Below are 20,618 nucleotides of genomic sequence, written 5' to 3' on the forward strand. Positions count from 1 at the left end.
GTGTTTGAGCTTGTCTTTTCAGTTTTCACTCTTGTGTGTACATGACTCGCTACTGAATCATTATATATTTTTTTTTTGGTATCTTTCTCATGTTCATCGTTCAACATCCAATATTGAGGTAGGGCCTCATTTTCAACTTTTGCTTAGGCCCCAAATTTGGTTGAGCCGGCCCTGATTCCACTCATCTTGTTACTGAAAGCTAGTCTATCTTTTCTAAATATATTATTTTTGAATTTCACACTAATCTGTTGAAGAAGTTCTTGTATAACATTGATTTAACTCGGGTCCAATGACGGAGAAGTCGAATGGGGTGGTGATTCTCATCACTCTATTGAATATCTTGCTCTATAAGCTCCAGAAACTCCAAGAAGCTCAACAAAAAAGGCGCTTACCGTTGTCTGTTCGACAATTGTGTCGTCGTTTCTCATTTGCAGACATCAAGTCGGCAACAGAGAACTTTAAGGAAGATTTGGTGATTGGAAAAGGTGGATTTGGAATTGTGTATAAAGGTTTTTTGGACTTCAAAGAGAGGATTGTTGCTATAAAGAGATCGAAAGCCATGTCAAAGCAAGGATGCAAGGAGTTTCTTACAGAGATTAAGATGCTTTCACAGTTTCAACACAGTCATTTAGTCTCTCTCATTGGTTATTGTGATGACTTTGAGGAGATGATTCTAGTTTATGATTTTATGCCTTCTGGGAGCCTTGCTGATCATCTGCATAAAAGGACCAGAAAGGGCAATTCTTCTTTGCCTTCTTTGTCGTGGGTGCAGCGCCTCAAGATCTGCATTGGGGCAGCCCATGGACTAGACTACCTTCACACTGGTACAGGCATAGATGATAGAGTTATACACAGAGATGTCAAGACTTCAAACATTCTTCTGGATGACAATTTGGCAGCTAAAATTTCAGACTTTGGATTGTCCAGAACAGGTCCAGCAAATCAGACTTGTACATATGTAAGCACTCGGGTCAAAGGGACACACGGTTATCTAGATCCTTACTATGTTGCAACGCACAGACTAACTAGGAAATCTGATGTCTATGCATTTGGTGTAGTGTTATTTGAGGTCTTGTGTGGAAGACCAGCAGTTGATACAGGTCTGGACGAAGAGCAAATTGGTTTAGCGGGATGGGCACAACACTGCTTCAAAGAGGGACTCTTGGAACAAATTATTGATCCCAGTATTAAGGCGGACATTTCTTCTGATTCCCAAACCACATTTGTTGACATTGCTATCAAGTGTTTACATAATCAACCCAAATTGCGTCCAACTATGGCTGAGGTTGTGGTTGGTCTTGAGTCTGCACTTGCATTGCAAGAAAAGAGTACATATTATATCTTACAGGAGATAATGCCTCCTGATTATGCAACCCAAGAAGATGAAGATTCTTCGACACTTGAGGTTAAAAATACTAATCACAAGCGAGAACATGAATTTGCAGGAGGAGAAGTTGTAAATGTTTCTAAAGATTGGCATCACGATAAGCAGTCTTTTCCTAGAATGAAATTCACAAAAAGATTAAGTGGTCTTCTTTCAGTTACAGCTCGGGTGTTCTCAGGTAAACCCAAACTCTTCACATGTCTAGATGTACACACATTTCGCCTGGAGAAAGCAAAATTAGTGGTTTGTGTCGATTAGCCTGTCAAGCCATCTTCCAGAAATTATATGAGTATAACATAAATATCTTAATTATAAGAATTTGTAGGATTTTAACATGGAAATCAAAGATTCATGTCTTTGTATACCACCAAGTTTTTCGAGAGACCAACATGTCATTAATAGTGACTAAGATGATCGGATTTTCTAGTGTGCGCGCATGGAAACACACTAACAACCACTTTTTAGGTAAGTGGTGGATTTTCTATTGGCTATAATCTACCCCTGCATGCACAAAAATCTCCACCAATACAATTCCTCCACCTAAACAAAAAGTAGTTGTTAGTGTGTGCCCTAAAAAGACCCTAATGTTGTCTTTGGTTGGGGTGAATGGAATGGAACGGAATGGTATGAGTAAAAATAAAAGAAAATAATAGAGTGTGGGAGAGAGGACTTTGAAAAAAAAATGAGCGAGTGCAAATTTTGTATGATATGATTTGGGTAGAAAATAGGTATGATAAAGAATGGAGCATTCCTTCACAAAATGAAGGGTTTGAGCTCTAATTAAGGATGATAGGAATGAAATGGTGGAAGGAATGAAATTATTATACATTGAACTAAATTATAGTTCAAATCTCATTGCATTCCCTCCATTTTCATTCACCCCAACCAAACACAACATAAGATGATTTACTAATCAGCACTATAGCACTATCTTGTATCACTATCCAAACAATTTAAAACCTGTCCAGTTTCTCTTTACTCACGTGTAAATGTATAAATCAAGACTTCAATCCCCTAACATACGTTTTCTTCTCTATATGGTAAGGACTTTTTAAAAATAAAGTTTTCATCCTTATTCCTTGTCATTATAATGTTTCTATCATTTATATATGATTTATGTATTTAGATTTTATTTCTAGGGTATGTGTCAGGCAATAGACCTGCAAAGACATCAAAATACAGGACTGGCATACTATCAGTTGTAAGAAACAAATTTCGGTCCGTCAATACTAAGACCTTTGTGCCAGTATATCCAGCGATGCCACCACCACCTCGGAGAGAGACACAATTTCTGCAATCACTAGAGTTGAAGTGTTTTACTTTCAATGATCTTGAGAAAGCTACTAGGGCTTTCCGTCCTGACAGTATCTTAGGAGAAGGTGGGTTTGGTCGTGTTTATAAGGGTTGGATTGATGAGAACACATTTGCAGCTGCAAATCCCGGTTCTGGTCTGGTCGTTGCAGTAAAGAGATTAAATTCAGAAGGACTTCAAGGTCACCGTGAGTGGTTGGTAAGTATGTTTAACATTCTATCTTGTTTACCTGATACCTGCAAAAAAAAAAAAAAAATCTTGGGTTTTTTTTTTGGTTAAGCTGTTTGAAGAACTCTCTGCCAATTCTTTCACTGCAGGCAGAAATCAATTATCTAGGGTCACTTTGTCATCCTAATCTTACGAAACTGATCGGGTACTGCGTAGAAGATGACCACCGACTTATAGTATATGAGTTCATGCCTAAAGGCAGCTTGGAAAATCATCTATTTAGAAGTGAGTTTCTAAATTGCATCAGCTCTGATCAAGTCAGAAGCTTCCTATTAGAGGACTGTTATGAAATTTGCAAATGAATTACTTTGATCAGCATTCCAGAAGGTCTTTTAATTGAAGCGATAGATATGAATATAGGACACTGATCACATGATACATGTTTGGTTTTAGTTATTTCAAAACTAGATTACTGCATCATGACGGTGACATAGCCATCTTTGTGGGACTAAGGACAAATTACCCCATTTATTAAATCTTGACCCAGCAAAATTCATTTATTGATCACGTTTAGTTTTTTTTAATCCTAACAGCAACAATTTCTGCCAATTAACAACAGGGTAACATATAACCAAAGTTATAGATCTATTTGGCTAGTTCAAACTTATTCTCGAGTGCTATGTCTCATGAATCTCTGAATCGGAATATAAGTTTGTAGGTTACTTTATTTATTTGAAACAGGGGGTCCTCACATACAACCGCTCTCTTGGAATATTCGTTTGAGGATAGCTCTTGATGCAGCAAAGGGACTTGCATATCTTCACAGTCCAGAAGCAAGAGTGATATATCGTGATTTCAAGACATCTAATATATTGCTTGATTCTGTAAGTGAGAACACAAAACTGTTTATAAGATTGCAACTAGTGTTGCCCTTGAGCTTATATTTTAGCCCTTCAAAGTTTCTGTTCCTAAATGACAGGAATACAATGCAAAGCTCTCAGATTTCGGTTTGGCAAAAGACCAACCACAACATGACACCCACGTGTCCACAAGAGTCATGGGAACATATGGTTATGCAGCTCCGGAATATGTGGCTACAGGTTATTTTTCTGCATAACCAAATGTCTGAAAGGGTTGTACATGATGCAACTGTGCTATTATTTTCCTTGATAAATTTGATTAAACTTCGTCTATGGCCGTTGCAAGCGGGAAAAAAGAGTAGTCACTTCTTCCCACTCTTTCTTAAGGATGAGAGGGAAGTCATCATATTTCATAATAGTATTAGGTTTGCTTCCTTGCATCAGTGTCATAGGTTGAGAAATCATAATACGTTTTAAGGATTATTACGGAAATCTCCATGTCCATGATGTACATTTTTCATATTTTCTCAACTTACGACTATTAGAGAGTTGACAAAATAGAAACGATAAATCCTTGCTTTTGTCTAATCTATATGCATCTAGGTGTGCCCATTCTCTTTTTGTAGCTCTTCTAATCCCATTCCAATCTCTTCTTATGAAGGTCATCTATCAACGAAAAGCGATGTATATGGCTTTGGAGTCGTTCTCCTGGAAATTTTGACAGGACGAAGAGTAATAAACAAGAACCTTCCACAACCTCAACATAACCTTGTTGATTGGGCTAAGCCTTATCTTACCAGCAAGGATAAGGTTTTGCATGTCATGGATGCGAAAATTAAAGGCCAATATACTGTTAGTGCAGCTTTAGGTGTTTCTTCCCTCGCATTTAAATGCCTGTGTACAGAGCCTAGGTTCAGACCTGACGCAAACCAGGTGGTGATAGCATTAGAAGAGCAGATTCTGAATCTCAAACTTTCAAAGAGAAGGCCACGAAAAGGTTTATAAGCATGAGTACCGTTCTTTCAAGACTTTTAAAAGCAGCTCTTTGGCTCTATAGGGATTGGGGAGCAAAGGGAGAAAAGGAGAAACAGAAACTGTATTGAATTTTCAGATGAATACATCTGAATGTGAAGCTCTATATGTTACGTGTAAAAATCTGTCAACCGAACACGAAAACAGAGCAATAGACTACTTAATTATAGAGATTCATAGTGCAAGTATATGGACACTGTTCTTAGCTAAAGATTGTGGCAGAATATCCGGAAAATAAAATTTTGAAAAAATATCTGGAATTTTTTCATTTATAGTATTTTAATATATTAATTCTAAAATATTTGAAAATGAAAGACTACATATTAGATACTCTTTTCCCAAACTTTATTTTATTATTAAAGATCTGTCACCTTGGGTTGTTTACTTGGTGGACGGCGACTTGATACATATTTTAGAACTCTTATAAAATGTGATTTCACATATACCAACAATTTCGTTAACACTTGCTTTTTGGGAAAAAAAAGGTCTATTTTAACTTAAAATTGAAAATAATTTTAAGTTTGAATATAAGCTTAGCCCAAGTCAACCCGCGAGATTCCAGAAACATAACTAGTCGAGGCATTTCTCTCATCTTGTTATTATTGTTGTTGAATTTGAGTTCTTGTACATTGCGTAAGTAAGCTTGATCCTAACTCTTACATCAATAGTCTACTTAATAATTTAGTCCAATGACAGAGAACTCAAATGGAGTGGTGATCCTCATCACTTTATTGAATATCTTGGTTTATAAGCTCCAGCTAAGAAGCATGAGTGCGGGTGCGGGTACGGAGGTGCGCGGTACGGGGATACGGGAATTCGGCAAATCTAAAATTATGGGGATTCGGGTGCGGGGGGATTCGGCAAATATTAATATACTAAAAATATATTTTATACATGTATTTGAAGAGTTATATTCATATTTAAACCAAATAATTGAATAAATAAGTTCAATATCCTTAACAATATACAATATAATTATTTAATAATACAATCATCACATTATAATGTAGTTAAGTGATAGATTATTCAACTAATCACAGAATTAATCATATAAAAAGAATCCCCAAGAATCTCCGAGTATCGAAGAATCCCCAAGAATCGAGTGCGCGGTGCGGCGGGTGAGTGAAGTATCTCTGCTTTCTAGAGCTCCAGAAACTCCAAGAAGCTAAGCAAAAAACCCACTTACCCTTGTCTGTTAGACAGTTATGTCGTCGTTTTTCAATTCATGATATAAAATCAGCAACAAACAACTTCAAGGAAGAATGGGTGATCGGAAAAGGCGGGTTTGGAATTGTTTATAAAGGAATGATTGATTTTAAAGAGAAGATGGTTGCTGTAAAGCGGGCAAAATCCATGTCCAAGCAAGGAAGCAAGGAGTTTCTCACAGAAATTAAGATGCTTTCCCAGTTTCAACACAGTCACTTGGTCTCTCTCGTTGGTTATTGCGATGACTGTGAGGAGATGATTCTAGTTTATGATTATCTGCCCTCTGGAACCCTTGCTGATCGCCTGTATAAGAAGATGAGGAATGGTGATTCTTCATTGCCTTGTTTGACATGGGTGCAGCGCCTCAAGATTTGCATTGGCGCAGCACGTGGACTAGACTACCTTCACACGGGTACAGGCATAGATGACAGAGTCATACACAGAGATGTCAAGACTTCAAACATTTTGTTGGATGAGAATTTGGCAGCTAAAATTTCAGACTTTGGATTGTCTAAAACAGGTCCTGCAAATCAGACTTGTACGTATGTAAGCACTCGGGTCAAAGGAACACGCGGTTATCTGGATCCATACTATATGGCAACTCGTAGACTAACTAGGAAATCTGATGTCTATTCGTTTGGTGTGGTGTTATTTGAGGTCTTGTGTGGAAGACCAGCAGTGGATTCGACTCTGGAGGGAGAGCAAATTAGTCTAGCTGAATGGGGACAACACTGCTTCAAAGAGGGAGTCTTGGAACAGATAATTGATCCCAGCATCAAAATGGACCTTTCTTCTGATTCCTTGAACACATATGTTGACGTGGCTATCAAGTGTTTACATATTCAACCCAAGCTCCGTCCTACTATGACTGAGGTTCTAGTTGCTCTCGAGTCAGCATTGGCATTGCAAGAAAAGAGTACATACTATACTCTAGTTGAGATACAACCTAGTGATTATACTACTGAAAAAGATGTAGATTCTTTAACACTCAATGTAAGAAATACTTACTACAAGCAGGAGCATAAACACACAGAAGATTTAATTGTGAATACACCTGATGATTGGCATCACAATAAGAAATATTCTGCGAGGATGACTTTTACAAAAAGGGTCAGTGTTCTTTTTTCCGTTACAGCTCGGGCATTCTCAGGTAAACTTAAACTCTCTTATTTATCAGCACGTACACACATCTCACTTGGAGAAAGCAACATTACTGGCTTATATCTATCAGCTTGTCATGACATCTCCGAGAAATCATATGAGTTTTAAATGCTGATCAGTTTTATAGGACATCAACCACTGAAATTGAATGATCTGGCTCTTCATAATTAAACAAGGAGATGCTATATGCATCAATTTGGTCATGTGGCATTGATATTTTCGAGTAGTTACTGTTAGCTCACTATTTTTTGGGAAAAATGATTTAAGGAACCCTTTTTCCCTTTCAGCGGCTTTCACCATGTATAACTGATCTTAAATCGAGATTTCAGGGAATAGAAGTAATTTTACCATGAGGAAATAGTTCTAGATTATATTCTTCTCTCTATGACAAGAACTTGATACAGTAATAGTTTTGTTCTTTTTGTCATTCTAATGGTATTAACATTTGATTGTGATTTTATTTTAAACTTTTACTCCAATCTTTCAGGCAATAGAGATGCAAAGAAATCAAGACTGAGGAACAGTCTACTCTCAGCTAATATTGTTAAATCACAGGCAGCCAAGACTCAGACCTTCATACCAGTATACACATCGGTGCCAATAAAACCTTGGATACCGGAAGAAGTTCTACAGTCTTCAGCATTAAAGAATTTCAAATTCAATGATCTTAATTTAGCTACCAGGATGTTCCATCCAGAGAGTATTATAGGTCAAGGTGGTTTTGGTCATGTTTACAAGGGTTGGATTGATCAAAACACATTTGCTGCTGCAAAATGGGGTACTGGTCTGGTTATTGCAGTAAAGAGGTTAAGTCCAGAAGCAGCACAAGGTCACCATGAGTGGTTGGTAAATATTTCCTTTAACTCGTTTCTCTCGGAAAACTTTGTCATCCCAATATTATAAAAATGATAGGTTACTGCGCAGAAGAGGAACATCGACTTCTAGTATATGAGTTCATATCTCAGGGCAGCTTGGATAAGCAACTATGGAGCAGTAAGTTTCTCACTTTTATTAGTTCTAATATAATCCAGTCAAATGTTCCCTACTAAAGCACTGTCATGTTTGTGATACATTCGAAAGCGTTCTATGATGCAAATGAAACTCTCATTGATATCATTAATATGAAACCAAATTTTTTTGGGTTCAAATCTTAATTATAGAGTTACATTTTTTGGTTTTGTAATTCCGAAATTAGATTAAATCATGGACATATTATCCATGATGATGCTAATTCTGAAATCAGATTATATCTATCTGGCCACTTCAAAGTTGTTCTCAAGTGCTTGTCTTTTAAGTGCATCTCCAGTACTGGGAATGTAGTTGTATAAAATAATTCAACTGATTTTGAATGTTGCCACTTGATTTAAATTTAAATTGAAACAGAGGATTCATACTTGCAACCGCTATCTTGGAATCTTCGTATAAATATTGCTCTGGGTGCAGCAAAGGGGCTTGCATATCTTCACAGTCCAGAAACAAGTGTGATACATCGTGATTTCAAAGCATCTAACATATTAATTGATTCCGTAAGCAAAACAATCTAATTGTTACATATATCTAGCGTTCCCATTAGGATTATATTTTCACAATATAAATTTTCTACTTGTAATTTACAGGAATACAATGCAAAGCTCTCTGATTTTGGGTTGGCAAAAATCAATGGAGAAAATGAAGACACCCACATATCCACACTTATTGTGGGAACATATGGTTATCTGGCTCCAGAGTATTGTACTACAGGTTATTATTCATTTAATCCACATAATTAATGTCAGAAGTGGTTCAAGATAATGCAAATGTAATTACATTCTGCTTGAGAAGGCTGATCACACTTTTTGTGTGGCTAATTACATTCTGTTCTACCGAAGGTCATCTTTCAACGAAATGTGATGTCTACGGCTTTGGAGTTGTTCTCCTTGAAATGTTGACAGGACGAAGAGCATATGACCAAAGGCGTCCAGAAAATGAATATCACCTTGTTGATTGGGCTAAGCCTTACCTTACCAGCAAGCGGAAGAGTTTGCATGTCATGGATCCGCACATCAAAGGCCAATATATTGTCAAAGCAGCATCAAGTGCTATTTCCCTCGCACTTGAATGCGTCTCAAGTGACCCTAAATTAAGACCTGATGCGAACTATGTGGTAAAAGCATTAGAACAGCTTCAGGATTTGAAAAACTAGAGAAAATGTCAGCAGTGAAGCCTTACAGGTGATCGAGATGCATCACAATACTTGCTCCTATTTGATTTGTGACAACAAAATCAAACAGGAGCAGGCCAGTAGCTTATGAATGTCACTAACTTTGGCGCCAAAACCGGTGATTATGTAGTTGAAAATCGTAGATTTATGAATATTTATCTTGCAAGTTTATTGATCTGCACCAAATTACCAGGTTTAATTTGTTAGAATATAATGATTCCCAATAAAAAATATTTTCCTAAAATCTTAGAAAAATTGATCATTTAATATGATATCAGTTCAAACTTGCGGGAGACTCGAGCTCGACATGAATAATCCATTGATTCATTCTCTAAATAGTCTAATATACTCATTTCCTCGCACACTTGCCTCTATTTCAGCAACGTAATTTCTCCATCCAACTCTCAAAGACAAAGAATAGGTAGTACTTGTGACACTCCCATTCTATTCTATCCAAATGAACTCAGGATTGGAAGATCAGAAACTGCGGGTTACAGCTAGAAGCTGCCAGGTCTACCCTACTTGACTTTGCTCTCCTTTAATACATGGACTTGGTCAGTCAACCCAGGCCGTGGAGAATAGCATGCTCAACGAGTCTAATGTCTCAACGCTCTGTTCTAAAATTCGATGATTAATTATACTCCCTCTGTCCCATTTTAACTGATATTTGACTTTTTAACACGTACATTGAGGTGTAAAAAATCAATATCTACACTCAATAAAATAATTCAATACTTATATCAAATAAAAGTTTAGATTCTGAACTTTTATTTGATATAAATTATATAAAAAAATATTATGTTTAGATGTGATTTTTTTAACACCTTAGAATACGTGTAAAAAAGTCAAAAGCAGTTAAAATGGGACGGAGGGAGTAATTAATTTTTATTTTGAAATTCGTGAAATTGATTAAATATCTGATTATTTTATTAATTATTTGATTAATTTTTGATCAATTCAATTAATACTCGATTAATCCTTGTTCCGTCCGATGTTTGTTTTTTTGCAACATTGAATTATTTAGAGGTCTCTAATTTTTAAACTCATAATATTTATATTTTATGCAATTAATTATATGATGATTAATATTTGTAATTTATATTTTTATGTATTTGATCAATTGTAACTAATATTATCATTAAATTGATATTATATATTATTATGTTAGTATTTTTAAAAACTTATTTATTATTTATTATAAAAATTAGTTATTTATATATATATTTGTCAGGTATTTTTAGTGGATAATTATTATATAATTTAATATTTTATCATAAATTATATATTTTACGTATTTTTTCTATATTATTAATATATTTAAAGTCAATACTTCCTCCGTCACCACCCAAAATTTGGGCACGGAGGTTAAGAAATATGTATAAAATATTGGAAAAAAAAAGTAGGTGAAGTGGCGGGACCCATTGATTTTTAATATATAAGAGAGGTAGTATAATAAAGGAAGTGTTCTAAAAATCGCCGAGTTGACCGAGTACTCGTTTTTAACTGAGTTCCGAGTAATCGGGTTCAAAACCGATTTATCAAAAATTCAGTCAAAACTCGGTTTGACTCCGAGTACTAGAGGTCAAATCCGAGTTTGACTTCTCATATTTTTTATTGTTTTATTTGAATATTATTTCAAAAAAGACTTAACGTAATTTATATATATTTTGGTATTTTTTTCAAAGTATTTACATTAATTAGAAAGTATATATATTTTATCATTAAAACTTGTGAATGATTATTATGTCAAAAATTATCAAACAAGTAACTTTTATTTGAACTTCATTATTTTAAACGTGTTATTAAAATATTAATAATATTAGATAGTTTTATTATTAATAGGTATATAACTATATATGAGAGAGAAAACTAATTTCAAAAAATACCTGATTAGTTATCCGATAACTCGTTCCGAGTACCCTCCCGAATTTCAAGTACTTATTTTTCCAGAACCAAACAGAGTTGAACCGAGTTCCGATTTTTACAACCGTGAATGAATGGGGAAGAATCTGGTGGGGGAGGGAGTAGTTTAATTTTGTACAGGACGTTACACATTATTGAGCCCGCCTGAGTCAACCAAGTCAGTCAAGCCTGCACTCAAGAATGAATTTTGTAAGAATTGGGTATCACCCATTATTTTCATGAACAAATTTAGTTATCTTGTTGTGATCTTTTCGTTGTGAAGATCAGCCAACTGAGAGCGGTTCTCTTCTAAACTCTACTCCAGTTATTTATTTTATACTCAGTCTGCAATGTTATACATCATTTGTCTTATTCACAGACTGCTAGTTTTATAGGTTTTTTCCATTGGCAGTTTTTTTTTTTTTGACAAAAATTGCTCTCTATTAAGCCTGATAGATCGTCTTTGGAGCTGTTAATTTTTTGTCGAAAACTTGGAGCTAGACTTGTGTTATTTTCTGGAAATAATTTGTGCATGTAGTTTTTTGGTGTAGTCACTAGTTCAAGCCCCGGCCGATTCTTGATAGCTCTGTCCCCGTGTAGTTTATCTTGAGAGACGGGGTTTAACAAGCATTTTAAAACTTCTGCAAAATTTAGTTTCATAAATTATTCTAAAAAATAAGTTGCTTAAATTTTTTTTAAAGAAATGAGTCGGCCATAAAGAGGACTTGTTATTTTAATTCCTTTCTCTGAAAATTATTATAACAAACTTAGTGTTGCGTGTTCAAATTAAGACACTACTAAAGGTAGTTAACCTTCTGGTAATCACAACACAGTTACACATAAGTCATGGCGTCCCATCCAACTTTGTAGCATAAGGTCTTCTAGAACATAGATATTTTGGCTGCACTCTTAGTGCAATGATGCAAAATTGGACATTTCAGTTTGGATTTACAGATGTCATAGTAAATGAACTGATTATTCTTATCATAATCTTGAATATCGTTGTTTATAAGTTCCGACAACGCCAAGAGGCTGAACTTGTGGAGCAAAACAACCGGCTCTTATTATTGTCTACTCAAGGGTTGTGTTGTCGCTTCTCACTTCATCAAATGCAGCGAGCGACATCCAATTTCCTGGATGAATTGATTATCGGAAAAGGCGGGTTTGGGAAGGTTTACAAGGGTACTTTTGAACCTGGACCGACTGTAGTTGCTATAAAACGGTTACAATCTATGTCCAGTCAAGGATCAACAGAATTCAAGACAGAGATTGATATGCTTTCAAAAATTCGACACAGCCATCTAGTTTCTTTGATTGGTTACTGTGACGATGGTAAGGAGATGATTCTGGTTTATGAATATATGCGAGGGGGGTCACTAGCTGATCATCTGCATAAAAGGGTTAGACAAGGCTATAAATCTCTGCCAACTTTGTCATGGGTTCAACGGCTCAAGATTTGCATTGGAGCAGCACGTGGACTAGAGTACCTTCACACTGGGACAGGCATTCAGCAAAGAGTTATACATCGTGATGTAAAGACTACTAACATTCTCCTGGACGAGAATTTAGCAGCAAAGATTTCAGACTTTGGATTATCTAAATTAAGTCCAGCAAATCAGGCAACTACATATGTAAGCACTCGTGTCAAAGGTACTCCTGGTTATTTGGATCCACATTATTTCCTAACTCATAGATTGACAAGGAAATCCGATGTGTATTCCTTTGGTATAGTGTTACTTGAGGTCTTGTGTGGAAGACCAGCAGTGGATAGGAGTCTGGATAAAGAGCAAATAGGTTTAGCTGGATGGGCAGAACATTGCTTCAGAGAGGGACTCATGACCCAGATTATTGATGCCGGAATAAAAGGGGAGGTTTTTCCTGATTCCCTAGAGGTTTTCGTGAAAGTTGCAATCCAGTGCTTGCATATTGGACCAAAACGCCGCCCCACTATAGCGGAGGTTGTGGTCTATCTTGAGTCTGCTTTGGCGTTGCAAGAAAAGAGCACAGAATATCATTTAGCTGAGGTAATAACCAGTGATTACTTCCAGGAAGACATAGAATTTTCTAAACCTGAAGTAGAGAATGAAAATTCTGAAGAGGGGGTGGTTGGTGTTTTGAACAGGGTGCATCCCAAAAAGCAGTCCTCTGGTAGAATTACATATATAAAAAGAATTGGTGTTTTTGTATCACTTAAAGCTCAGGCTTTATCAGGTAAACCTAGATATAGTTTCATAAATCTATATGAATGTATTTTGTTTTTTATGCTGGATCTCCAGTAATGTGATATAATCTTTTTTCTTTCCTTTAGTCAGAAGACATGTGAAGACATCGAACAGTAACAGTATCCTGTCAGTGCCTGCAAATTTGAAGAAGATCAAATCAACTGATTTGGCAACAATGTCAGCGACAACAAACTTGAAAATCTTCAAATTAATTGATCTGATAAAAGCAACTAGCAACTTTGAAGAAGTGTTAGGCAAAGGAGGGTCTATAGATGTTTTCAAAGGTTGGGTCCATGAGAAGTCTTATGACCCCTCTACTCCTGATATTGGACTCCCCGTAGCTGTTAAAAGATTCATCCCGGAGCGCGAACCAGGACATAAAAAGTGGCAGGTAATTCCACTTCCATGTTATAAATACCTAATCTTCTATATTCATAGAGATAGACCATTACTGTTTGCCACAATCAAGAAATAATGCCTTGGTTAAAATGATTAGGGTTCCTCAATTGTAATCCTAACCAGACAAATGATAGTTTTGTGATTTTTTTATCAGAATTGCCTACCCAGAGCTCCACAAGTCTTACTAGGCTACTACAATTAATTTATTTCTTTTGTGCGTCCATAATACACGGTATTTCCTGAAAATTGACCAACTTGTGAATTTGTTCTTTGCTTATCATAGATCCTTCAGATATTTGCCTACTCACTGTCTGCAATATTGTCCACTTTCTATGTCATGATAAATATTTTCATATCACACTCGAAAGAAACTTAAGTAATGTTCATCATAGATATGTGTCATATCCGTAGCATCTCTTGGACTATGCCATATAACTTTGTTAGTACTGATGTTTATCTTTTGGTGCAGATGGAGTTGGACCTCTCGAGAGAGTATAGTCATCCTAATTTTGTTAAGCTTGTGGGATATTGCTGTGAAGCCCAAGAACATCTCCTTGTTTACGAGTACATGCAAAATAGTGGCTTGGATACTCATATATTCAGTAAGCAACACTTCCTTAATTTGTCGTAGTATCAATATCATATCAAATGCATCTCTGCCTTTTAAATCACCAGAATAAAATTGATCATTTTTGGCTGAACTCGATTAGAACTTGGATGAATCGGGCAAGTTCTCAACTATATAAATTAAAATAATTTCATGTATGAATTCCTTTTTTTTTTTATTTTAAATGTAATGTAGAATGTAGGAGATATTTCTGCTTTCACCCAATTTTTAATAATACATTATATTGTTCTAATTCTTATCCAATTGAATAAAACTAGGAAAAGGTTATTAAAAAAAATAATTATTTGTACAGTCTTATTTTGTGGAGGTGTTTGTTTATGTACTGTATCTGTATTCAAGGTTTCTCTGCACCCTTTCACATGATTAAACCTCTAAATTTTAACTATGAAAAAATAATTGAAAGGAAAAACTCATGCGAGTCATCACTTAGGCTGGCTTTACGGTGGCTCCGCCCCTAACTCCCAAGGATAAACTCCGATAAGCTATAATTTTAGCTAGATGGTCTTTTATATCTGTTGATTATAAACCTATCATTTAAATACATTTATCTCGTATCTCCTTCAAAATTTCATCTCTCCTCGTATATTTAAATTTAAAGATAATAATAAAATATTATTTTGGACATATAACTAATTCCATTGGAATGGATAAACAAAAAAATACAATTACCATCATTAACACATATTAATATTTAAAAAATCATTTCCATATAGATGATAAAAATATATATTATTTTTTACTATTCATTTATAATATAAAAGAAATATCGTAAAAGTTCAATCTCTAATTGAAAATATAATAATTACTTATTAACATCAGTAATCAAGATTTAATATTTTATCATTGAATTCCTTGCTTAAAGAAAATATGGGACATCTAACAATACTACTATTAATAAAATGATACTAAAAATGTAGACAACCATTATATTTGGACACTATATTGCTTCTTATTTGCATGTCTAAGGAGTACCTATACTATACTATTAATAACTATTTTTAGATAATGATTGTTTTATATTATTTTAACTAATTATTAATAGTTAATTTAAATAATAATTATATTATATTATTTTAACTAATGCACTTGAAGATGCTCTTGTACGTCATTGTGTTGTTTTTGTGTTTTCTCCTTGTGTAAAACACAATAAGATGTTGTCTGTGTTACTGTGGGAATTGTGTTATTGCCTTGATAATGTAGTTGTGGAAGTGCAGAATCGGCAAGTCAGACAATGAAAACTGCGAGAATAGCACTTCCCTTGCAGGCTCGGCTAAAAATTATCATGGGAGCAGCTAGATGCTTAGCTTTCCTCCACACATCAGAACAGAGTGTCATATATGGCGATTTCAAGACATCTCGTATATTACTTGACGGGGTACTTAGCATTGTTTTCGGCTGATTATTGTGCTCCTCTCACATCCACGGTTATTCTGTATTAGTCATCTAATTTCACGTATCTTACCATAATGTATTTTTACAGAAATTTATTGCAAAACTCTCACCCCAAGGATTGACAAGATTAGCCCCATCGGATAGCAATACAGAACGCTATGATGGTGCTCTTCATGATGCAGCTTCCGAATCATCAAAGCCTTGTAAGTAATTTTGAACATCGAATATTTTAAGTTTGCAAGTGCCATTGGTGTCTACTGATACGAGAGGTACACAAAGTGCACCTAGGGCTAGTACATAATGTGAACTGCACGAACTGTCAAACATGTCTTTTTAAACATTTGTCATGTACTTGATCTCAATCTCCTCTCGCCTGGTAGTCAGGGAAGGTTCAGTGAACCTACAGATCCCATTTGTTCAACTGATGGCTCGAAATTATGCAGGAAAGGCTCATGAACCTATAGACCCCAGGTTTTTAGTATCTGATCGGATGACAGGAAAATCAGTTTGCCTTGACAGTTCAGGACAAACTTTCTCTAAACCAGCTTCTATAGTTTAATAGAAGTGTCGTCTTATAATGGTAATACAATAATATATTTTCTATTATCAATGATGACTTCAACATGTCAATCAATTCTCAGGTGATCTCAGCTTAAAGACAGACGTATATGCTTTTGGCATGGTTTTGCTAGAACTAATGACAGGTATACAGGCAAATAGCAAAGAGGAGCTCTTGCTAGATCATGCAAATTTTCTTGATACTACTTATTTGGATCCTTGGTTGGAAGATAGTTTTCCGGGACCACTGCTTCGTACCTTGACTTCACTTATTACTGGATGTATAGACAACGATCCCAACGAACGACCCTCAATGTTACAAGTAGTGGAAAACCTAGAAATTATCTCCAATTCTTGTGAGAAATATTTTAAGAATGTCCAAATACAAGTGTAAGTCTTTAATAGATTGTTCTACCACTCATTAGGCAAACGGAGGATCGTATCCAGTCCACGAGACTCCGTCAGAAGTTTATCTATCCTTATCCATATATAAATAGACTGTTTCGAGGGGTTTATATATTTCTGAGTTGGTTCAAATGTTGAATCAGCGTTTCTGTACAAGAGTTGGTTCTTTAGTTTGATCCTAGGTGAGGGGGAGCCACAAAGCTTTTCCTCTGCATCATTTATAAATTATTGATCAGTCGGTGTTTGAATATCGTACACGTGAACAGCTGTCTGTCCGAGTGACAAAGTACTAATCACATTCATTAATATGTTCACCGTTAATCAAGTAATCAATGTATTCTTATCTTAATCACTGTAAAGCCCAACAGAGGCGATTAGTTGGAAAGTGATTAACTAACGGTTGCATTAGTAAAGTTAAATCTTGTAATCATACTTGTTGGTGATGACATAATGGTGCCCAGTTCATATTACTGTACAACTTTTAGGTTGGCTTACAACTTGCAATTCCCTTCACATGGGATGGGAGCTTTTCTATTTATTCCTGGAAGAAATTTCAATTTTGTTGCCCCTCCAAGTGGAGATTATACATACCAAACTGCTGGCCCAGCCAATAGACACTTTCATCTTCACCTAGAAGAAACATCTTAAAGTTTTCAGACACAAGTACTATGACAGCACTGACAATTTTCTTTAGTGAGTTCATAAATTTTCATTAATTTAAGTCGCATGTTTTCGGATTTCATAGAAACCCGAAAACTTTGTAGATAAATAATTGTTCAGTTTCAATACATTAGGTACCAACGAAATCTTGGTTCGATGATATCTCTCTCGCTCCCTTTACGGGATATTGAGGGTTCAAACCTTAATAGACTCTTGGTTTAATGATATCTCTCTCCGTTTATGGGATGTTAAGGGTTCAGACCTTAACGGACTCTTGGTTCAATGATATCTCCCACGCTCTCTTTACGGGATGTTGAGGGTTCAGACATTCTGATGTCTGCAAAAATTCGAAATATGATTTACATCAATAAAGTAACAAAGGCAGTGGTCAATTGGACAGAGATACTACTTTGGACAATTGCAGATAGATTAAGATAGATAGTCCATGTCAAAAACTTGAAAATTTTGCGGAAAAGAACAGAAGGAAGCTTGAAAGAAACAGGTGTCCACTAATTAATTTACTGAATTAAGGAAATAATGTATCAATGTATTAACATCAAAATTACATAATTAAACAAACTTAATACCATAAATCAATCATACAATGCTATCACAAGAATGAAGCTAGCTCCAAACTTTTTATAAAAACTTCCCACCAAAAACTACTAATTCTATATTCGGCTGGCATTGATCTACTTGATCGCCATGTAATCTCTTACATTTATCCTTTAATGTAGAGAATTATTTGGCTACACACTGCTTGAACATATTTTACACATAGTACTTGAGGCCTTGAATATACAAAATTTATTCAACTTCTTTTGTGGTTAAAGGAATAGTAATTGTTGGAAGCCAAGCCTTGTGGAAGCCTTCTTGAGTTATCATCAGAATGCTTCTGAAACTTGCCGTTTGATGCTGCACTAGTAAACCTTCCTTGCTTGTTCTTTCTTCTTGGTTGAGTGGAAAGAGGGATGAAAACGCCAGTTCCTTTGCTCTGTTCATTTTGGCGAATGTGGTCATGAAACATTTGTGGTTGTGTCGTTGGCCTTGGATGAACAACTCGAGAAAATGGCTGAGCATTATAAAATTCAAATACTTTGTCAGGTGAAATCTTGAACGAGACACTTATATCATGTTAAGTTACCAGTTCTCCCGATGTGAATCATGCTTGCGTATTAGTAACCTTTTACCTCATGCATGAAGTGAAAATGTAAGAGAAATAAAAGACACAGAAAATAGTGTGAACCTGAAAAGAAGCAGAGGGATGTGGATAGCCTGAGACAGGGAGATGAATATCGTCGTCGTCCTCCATTATAAGCAGAGAAATCTGCTTGTTCAGGTCTGCAAAGAAGATATCATCATGATCCAACACTTCCATGGAGACAAACTTTGACAAGTAAAAAGAGAGAAGTGTCTGTATTATTTTTGGCTCTGAGGTTGAGTACTAATCTGTTATTTGGTTGGAATTGATAGATTGGGTATAAATAAGGAAGTAGTCATTATTAAAGAAAGCAGGGATGGGCTGAGGGAGTTGGAGTACATGTGGGGTGGTAGGCCATGTTTGCCAATCTGTCTAACAAAGTCCCCACAAAGATTGAGAATCATGAATTGTGATGTTAAGATTCTATCCAAACTTAAAGAGATGAGGAGGAAACAAACAGCCCCTACTCCCAGATATCTGATCCAAGAATAAGATAGATTGATTCATATCTTCACCATATTATTGGTTGTGACTTATGAGCCTATTCTTCCCTTTTTCTCCACCACAGAAGACTTGTGTGACACTTGCCCACACTCACAAGTTTTAAGCTCACTGCAGGTCCTGGCTTATGGATCATGAATATTATTAACCCGAGCTGTCGTGCAGGACCATTTAAACTTGGAGGATAACTAAAAATAATACTCTCCTTTCTGAATTTAACAAGGGAAGATGTGGTGCTCATGTTTCCAGCAAGCTTTACAAAACCACCACCAGTCCACCACTTAAATTGTAACTGAACAAATGTTTCGAGACATAATGACACATGTATACCCGACCCAATTTTCCGTTTCAGCCAAACTGTTTTCCGACATAGGGTAGCATGCACGGTTTTGTTTTTAAGCACCTCTTAGAAAGTATCATACTATTGGAGACTTGGAGTTATTCTGACTACTTAAAATTTAGCTATCTAACCCTCTCACGATCAATGTGGAGCGACTCTAACAAACAAATGTGCGATGCTACAGCCTACTTGATATCATCGCCCATCAACTTCCCTTCTTAAATATCTAATTTAGCCGCGCTAATTATACGATGTCAATATTTCGATTAGGCTGTGTTGTGTTTAAAAGTAAGCAGATGGGCCTTGGCCTATTTTCACAGTATGTTGCCTCTTCAGGAATGTCGTATTTCTGCATCACACTGACCTAGTGAAATGTGGTAGCTGGTCGACACTCCTCCCTTCAGCATAAATGCAATTGCAGACACAAATTTACGTACTAGTGGCCAGGAGTGGCGACTTGATGCATATATTTCATTTCAGATTTTTATTGCCAAAAATTACAAAACGATACTTCAGCCGTTGTTTTGTAAAAAAACAAACAAACTTACTTCAGCCGCTGCTTGCCTAAATCTAGTGATCTAACAATTTGTGTAGTGTAGTAATCTAATAACTTGTGTAGTGTGTTTTTTAAGAGCTGTTTTTTAAGAGCAAACCAAACATAGAATTTGTCACACACTAAAAACGCATTCAATCGCTAAGAATTGGTTATTCTAATTGGAACCCCGTCACCAAAAAACCGATTCTAATTAACAGGATAGATGATACTGACACCACAACTTAAAATTCATATGTTATTATATTTTTAATTGACTTATAAATTATAAAGATAATTTAAATTAAGAATTTATTACATTAGATTTATATCGACCCGGATTCTTTGTATTTTGCAAGTATGGTTATCATATTTGTGGTCTATTCTCATATTTTCATTTTCTCTTTCAACGTGTTCCATTATCAAAATGGTAATAACACAAACAAATTATGACCATAAGCATAACACATGTGATTGCTTAAAATGTGTGTGTGATCACAAATACAATGAGAAATTCTTATTGTTATAGTTCAATGTATATACGCAAAAAAATCA

At 35.6% G+C, this 20,618-nt stretch overlaps 3 protein-coding genes and 1 non-coding gene across 6 annotated transcripts; 3 read left to right on the forward strand and 1 right to left on the reverse strand.

Moving 5' to 3' along the window:
- Positions 1-95: 95 nt before the first annotated feature.
- On the forward strand, positions 96-5,030 carry LOC108225633 (uncharacterized). Its single transcript, XM_017400564.2, has 6 exons — positions 96-1,562; positions 2,524-2,894; positions 3,014-3,149; positions 3,606-3,748; positions 3,844-3,964; positions 4,386-5,030. Exons 1-6 carry the CDS (start codon positions 290-292, stop codon positions 4,727-4,729), a joined length of 2,388 nt encoding a protein of 795 aa, XP_017256053.1. The 5' UTR covers positions 96-289; the 3' UTR covers positions 4,730-5,030.
- Positions 5,031-5,596: 566 nt separating this feature from the next.
- On the forward strand, positions 5,597-9,726 carry LOC108221561 (uncharacterized). The gene is given in 6 exon segments (XM_064081328.1): positions 5,597-7,112; positions 7,611-7,984; positions 7,987-8,116; positions 8,507-8,649; positions 8,740-8,863; positions 8,992-9,726. Coding segments are annotated over 6 exon segments (2,136 nt in total). The 5' UTR covers positions 5,597-6,061; the 3' UTR covers positions 9,306-9,726.
- Positions 9,727-11,377: 1,651 nt separating this feature from the next.
- On the forward strand, positions 11,378-17,080 carry LOC108225660 (probable receptor-like protein kinase At1g49730). 3 transcript variants are annotated; one of them, XM_017400593.2, is made up of 7 exons: positions 11,383-11,526; positions 12,239-13,436; positions 13,534-13,838; positions 14,316-14,448; positions 15,689-15,849; positions 15,955-16,069; positions 16,508-17,080. In XM_017400593.2, the coding sequence occupies exons 2-7, from the start codon at positions 12,335-12,337 to the stop codon at positions 16,816-16,818; spliced, it is 2,127 nt and encodes a 708-aa protein (XP_017256082.1). In that variant the 5' UTR covers positions 11,383-11,526; positions 12,239-12,334; the 3' UTR covers positions 16,819-17,080. The 3 variants fall into 3 exon arrangements, with proteins under 3 accessions (XP_017256076.1, XP_017256082.1, XP_063937402.1); XM_064081332.1 differs by having other exon boundaries at positions 11,412-11,435; XM_017400587.2 differs by having other exon boundaries at positions 11,378-13,436.
- Positions 17,081-18,015: 935 nt separating this feature from the next.
- LOC108226579 (uncharacterized) lies at positions 18,016-19,984 on the reverse strand. The gene is made up of 2 exons (XR_010285608.1): positions 18,736-19,984; positions 18,016-18,561 (listed from the first exon to the last, which is right to left on the reverse strand). It is a non-coding gene; the product is annotated as an uncharacterized LOC108226579 (transcript).
- Between the last annotated feature and the right edge of the window lie 634 nt (positions 19,985-20,618).

This window comes from Daucus carota, chromosome 1, assembly GCF_001625215.2.
Source record: "Daucus carota subsp. sativus chromosome 1, DH1 v3.0, whole genome shotgun sequence".
Taxonomy (NCBI): Eukaryota; Viridiplantae; Streptophyta; class Magnoliopsida; order Apiales; family Apiaceae; genus Daucus; species Daucus carota.